This window comes from Rhopalosiphum maidis, chromosome 2, assembly GCF_003676215.2.
Source record: "Rhopalosiphum maidis isolate BTI-1 chromosome 2, ASM367621v3, whole genome shotgun sequence".
In the NCBI taxonomy this organism is placed as follows: domain Eukaryota; kingdom Metazoa; phylum Arthropoda; class Insecta; order Hemiptera; family Aphididae; genus Rhopalosiphum; species Rhopalosiphum maidis.
Window position 1 is genome coordinate 85627723 of NC_040878.1, and position 5913 is coordinate 85633635.

The 5913-nt window shown below is 25.9% G+C and overlaps 1 protein-coding gene across 3 annotated transcripts; it reads right to left on the reverse strand.

The window, feature by feature from the left end:
* Positions 1 to 733: 733 nt before the first annotated feature.
* On the reverse strand, positions 734 to 5654 carry LOC113552325 (targeting protein for Xklp2-like). 3 transcript variants are annotated; one of them, XM_026955165.1, is made up of 9 exons: positions 5177 to 5654; positions 4096 to 4237; positions 3098 to 3441; positions 2701 to 2800; positions 2569 to 2638; positions 2341 to 2508; positions 2047 to 2253; positions 1787 to 1986; positions 734 to 1150 (listed from the first exon to the last, which is right to left on the reverse strand). In XM_026955165.1, coding segments are annotated over exons 1-9 (1335 nt in total). In that variant the 5' UTR covers positions 5280 to 5654; the 3' UTR covers positions 734 to 1149. The 3 variants fall into 3 exon arrangements, with proteins under 3 accessions (XP_026810966.1, XP_026810968.1, XP_026810967.1); XM_026955167.1 differs by having other exon boundaries at positions 3221 to 3441; positions 5177 to 5653; XM_026955166.1 differs by lacking the exon at positions 734 to 1150 and having other exon boundaries at positions 1786 to 1986.
* Positions 5655 to 5913: the final 259 nt, after the last annotated feature.

Consider the following 5913-nt stretch of genomic DNA (forward strand, 5'->3'; position numbering starts at 1 on the left):
TTTATCATTTTTTTTTTTGCGGACATCAGTCATAATGATAACATACAATGGTCTTTTTGACAGAAAACGGAATCCCTCTTTCTTACATAGTTTAATAAAAATTATAATTTCATGCATCTTATTTTAATTACATTTTATTAAACAAGTATTAGTAAATTAAAATAAAGTATAACTATCTAACAAATAAAAAAATTATAAATTACATAACTAGAAATTATAAATGTATTTTATATACTTGGAGAGATATTCGTATATTACCCATATCATTGAATACAAATACTACTGCATTTAAATACTCTCAATACCATTTTTTGTTCTGCGAAAAGCAGTAATAATGACTACAAACGTTCATGACCCATTGTACTGTATAATTTGTTTTTTATTATAGTAAATTTTGAACACGATAACATGTATAGCTAGTTACAGGTATGATAGTAAATTTGTAAGCATTTTTAAAGTTTTAAAAACACAACAAGTATACATGGTGGAATTCCCAGTTATTTTCAATCACAATCAATCCATTCATAACAAATTTACTAGTAGCATCATTTAGTTGCATAGCATTTTGATACTTTTTTTAAAGTTTTAGTTCAGTTATTAAATTTTCCTCGGAAACCTTGGAAAATGTTGACAAGAGATTTTTATTTACCTAATAATTTTAGAAATGTTTGATTATGTTTTATTAAACTTTCTGTAAATTTTTTAACACCAGGTTTGTTTCATAGTATAAAAATAATGTATAGTAATAAAATTTATTATAATATTATAAAAATATAGTACAAAATAAGTGCTACTTTATTAAAAGAGATAATTATGTCATACATCATTAAACTACATAAATAGAAAAAAAAATAGAAAATTTAGGTATACAATTTGGTATAACAAAGAAGACAAATTTTACTTAACAATATTCCTTATTCGTTTCACGTTTATACTATTTAAAGCAAAATGTTTTCCCTCAAACTTAATAATTTTGCTATTTCTAAGTCAATATATTCATTACATTTGATATTTACAATATATTTGTCTTACTATTTTTCACTCTTAAATAAAAAAAGATTTAAAAATTTAAAAACATATTTAAAATGAAAAAAAAATGAACAATATAAAAATAAATGTTGGTATTCAGGTGATTAGATTTTTCAGTATTCTGAAAAAAAAGAAAATTGTTAATTATGTATTTGGTTAGAAATAATGTTAATAAATTATAAATTATTATGGAGTAATCATAAGCATAATTTATTATAATAATTAGAGCCCAAATTTTTTACAACAGAAAATATGTAAATCTGTTATTTAGCCCTCCTTTTAACCAGTATATATATCAAAGATTTAAAATCCAGACCCTAATTTTAATATATTATAGTAAGGTGTTATAAATATGCAAGCAACTAAATATGAGTAATTGAAAAATTAATTTTCAATAATAATGCTACATATTAAATGTATTAATAATATTAATTTGTATAAAGAATTAAAAGAGTATAATAATTATCTTTGGGTATCTTGCAATCCTATTTTTATGGTTTTACTTAAGAAATCAAAATTCCTAAAATAGAAGTAAATATTTGAACTTTAAACAGTAATGTTATTAATTTTCCTTCTTAATTTATAATGCATAAGTATAGTATAGACAAGACAATTAAAAAATAATAATGCTGAAAATTGCTGAAATGTCTTAAAACAAACAATATATATATTAAAAACTGACTTATATTTGCCTAATCATTGATAAGTGATACAAATTCTATAATAAAAACTATACCTAACCTATGATTTAACTTACTAGACTTGTTCAGATATGGAGTTTAAACAATTCCTATTTGGACGAATTGAAAACCTTGGGCTGTGTGGTACAGTAATTGGTCTTCCAGATTTTCTTATTAAGACTGGTTTATATTTTTTAATTGGTTCTGGTTTATGAATAGTTTGTTGTCGCATATTTTTAATCAAATCCATTTCTTTTTTTTTCATTTCTTCTTGTCTCTGAAATATAATAAATGAAAATTAAGTTAAATACAATAATATATAGAGCAGCAATATTACCATTCTTGTATTTTCTTCATATTGAGAAAACTTTTCCTTTATTTCAAGTTCAAAAACCATCCATTCTTGAGCGCGTCTTTCAGTATTCAAACGTATATTTTTTGGTTCAGTATATTTTTTTTCGTGTTTAGGAACAAATGGTTTTTTTTTTAAAACTGTAGCTGGTCGTGCTTTAAACGACCATGGTTGCTCTGTACTTTTCACAACCTGTAAATTCATTTTATATTTTAAAAAAAATGTTTTACTTCCAGTCATCATTTCTCGGTATAACAGTTTATATAAATATCATTATACTTGAGGTTTGGTAGCACACAATTTACGAGATTCAAAGCTAAATGGTTTTGGAACAGTATGTAATTGTTTTTCTAGAACTTTTATACCACCATGTCCAAGTTCTTTATTTTCAACCACTTGAACTCCGCCTTGGGAGTTGAGAACTTTTATTTTTTGAGTTTTATTAGGCTAAAAATTACAAAATATTAAATTTCTAACATAAAGTTAAATGACAATAAATTCTATTACCACTTTGATACTGCTCGTTGGAATATTTATATTTAGGTTATTAAAATTCTGTTTGTTTTCATTACTGCTTCTAAATTAAATTGCACACAAATTAAAAAATAATAAGAAGAGTTTTAGGTTAAAAGAGCTTACTTTGTTGGTTTATTTTCAATAATATTAGTAGTATTATTTGAGCTTATACTTGGCTCAAAAGCACCAGGGAAAAGACTTCTAGATTTAAAAACCTTTGAACCTAAAACAAGTTAAAATGATCAAATCTATCATATTTAATGAAGGTATTTTACAAGTTTTAAGTGTTCTAGTACTAAAAGTAGTAAATTTAACCAAATGGTTGCATGCAATAGAGGATTGATATATAAAAAAATATCAAACTAAGTAATAAAAACATAAAAATTAATAGTTGTGAAACATATTATAATAAAGCAAAGTTTTTGTTACAAAATATAAACAAGAACTACCTACAACAGAATTGTATGGGCTAATAGAAAGCAAGAAGACACTAAACGAGCACCGGATGAAAGTGACTCACCAGCTGAGACAGTGGGTTTAGAATGAAACCTAGGCGGTGTGTTGTTGAAGTAATTCCTGACTTTTTCAGCAATACTCATGAATTTTTTTGAACTTTTATCTAATATAAGATTTTCTTGCGAACCTGATTTAATGTGTTCATATTTGTACTCGGATTTAACAACGGAGCGAGTACGCAAATCTAATTTAGGCGTGCTTTCTAGTTCATCTAATCTAGTAATCATAGCATGATGTTTGATCCGCGGTAACTCTAGTTCAATTCCTTCCACAGTAATTGAATGTCTGTTATGTAATTTTGATGTTCTTGTCTTCTTTGCAGAACGAATTAATTGATGGGCCAATGAACTGTTAAAATATAACTTATTAATATTTATGAATAATCTTATATTTAATTAGAATTAAAAACACACACACAAGGTGATTTTTTAAATATGCTTACCCCATTTTTATACATAAATTATGTATATATTCAAATTCTGATTTTTACATAGTTTCAAGTTGTTAAAAACAACGTTTTTATTATAAAATTATATTTTTAAATATTTTTTATCTTTATATATATTTTTTTAATTTTTTACTATTAGAATGACAACATAAATTTAATTTCATATCCCAAACCAGAATATTTTTCTTAATATTTTGATACATAAAAATCAAATTTAAGTCGAGTAGTTTATGAGTTATACGTATTTAAAGTTTAGACAAGTGGAGTAGTGAACAAAGATTATTTGGGGTAACCCTGTACCACTCCACTCGTCTAAACTTTAAATACTTATAACTCATAAACTACTTACCTTAAATTCAATTTTTATGTATCAAAATACTCTGGTTTGGAATATGAAATTAAAACTATGTTGTCATTCAAAAAAGTAAAAAACTTAAAATTTGAATATATACATAATTTAAGCATAATAATGGGGTGAGCATGCTTAAAAAATCACCTTGTATATACATAAAGAATTAAACAGTACTTAAAAATTTGATAAATAAAACATTTACTTAATATTTTGATCGTCAAACTGATCATCAGGTGAAAAATTTTCCTTATTCTCCTCTAGAACATCATTGCCATTCACAGATGATATTTTTACAATTCCCAAATTTGGTTCGGATTTAGCACTTTCCAATTTTTCAACCATATCTAATAAATTACAATTATTATGTACTATACATTTTAAGTGGATATACCTATTAGTATTCAAATTAAAAAGTTTTTCAAGAATTATGAATGTAAAGATAATGTTCAGTAATACTAATATCTATCAAAAAAAAAAAAATAATTGAGAAAAGGTACTATTAGTGAAAATATGTATTGTTTAAAACATCCAAATAGATTATTTTCGTCAAAAGACAAAATAAACAAAATTTCATTTAATTTTGAATTTTTAAATAAAAATTTAAGGGATTCAGTACTATGTATCCTGTTCTTAATTTCAAAAAAGAAGATACCAATTTTATATGACCTGCTTTAAAAGTTTACTGGCCCATCGCTAATACAGTTGTCAACTGTTCAATCACATTAATTAAATAGCCAACAACTATAAGAGGCACTATAGTATAATGTTGTTCAACTAGTAGTTGCTTCTTGGTAGAAGAAGAATTCAAATTGGTAGTCACTGTTAAGTATCCTCTTTTAAAACAAAATATTGTATACCTTATATTTAATAACATAAGTTACTGTACAACGCTATGATTAATCTTCAATATATTTCATTAAGTGAATAGGTATAATTTAAATAATAAACAATATACAGGTAGAAATAAAAAAAAAGTTAATACTAATGTTAATTGTCTATATTGTGTAACTATATTTATTTTTAACTGTTTGGGTATTTTAATAAATTATCTCAGTTAATTAAAATAAGAAGGTACTAAAATTTTTGTAGCTGACTATCATATGATAAAAACAGCTATAAACAGGTACACACAACTTTAAGCAGACAAGAAACCCTACCATTGTCTAATTTCCAATACATTTTTAACAGGTTATATAAAAAAAAAAAAAATGTATTGTTTTCCTTTGAGGAGTAAATACCTAGACATACAAATTTTCACTCAAAATCTACCCAGCCAGACTTACCAAAAAATCTGTCGGCACCGTCATCTTTGGCATTTGCAATCTCGTACAGATTAACGAATGTCTTGGGAGCGTCGAATTCAAACAAGTCATCGTCTTTGTTCATGGTTCTAAATGTTTATATCGAATACTTACGTACAGAAATGTCTATAGACTATTTGGCTACAGTGACGATGAATAAATTGTGCAAATTTAAAAAAAACACAGAATATCCGAGTGCACGTTAAAACAATATAATATTGAGAAAAGTGGACAGTGATGTTACGGTTAAACGAAACGATAACGAGAGATACGCCAGACACATTTACACAACAAATGTTCAAAATGCAGCAAGCAACGTTTAAACGCTAACTTACAAGTAACAAGTGTTTTACAATTGTGGTTTCACTTAAAACTTCTTTTGCGTTCGAGACACGAATAAAACGGTGAACGAAGTACGACGCTCTAATGGAAATTCCGACAGTTTATCAATTTGACAATTTGTTCGTTTTCTCATAATTGGTCGTTATTACAAACGTACAAAAAAGTACCGTTGACCCGATTGGTTGTCGGTGCGCATTGCTACCAACAGACGCGCGTGATTTTAACGGTTCGAACCGATGACAAGGAGATTACACATTTGATATTGTATTTACTAAATTGTGCTTAAATTGGTTTTGTTGATGGTGATGGAATTATAGATTGAACAACTTTATGTTTATAACTGAAAGTAGGCAAATTTTTATTGTATACAAGCGCAT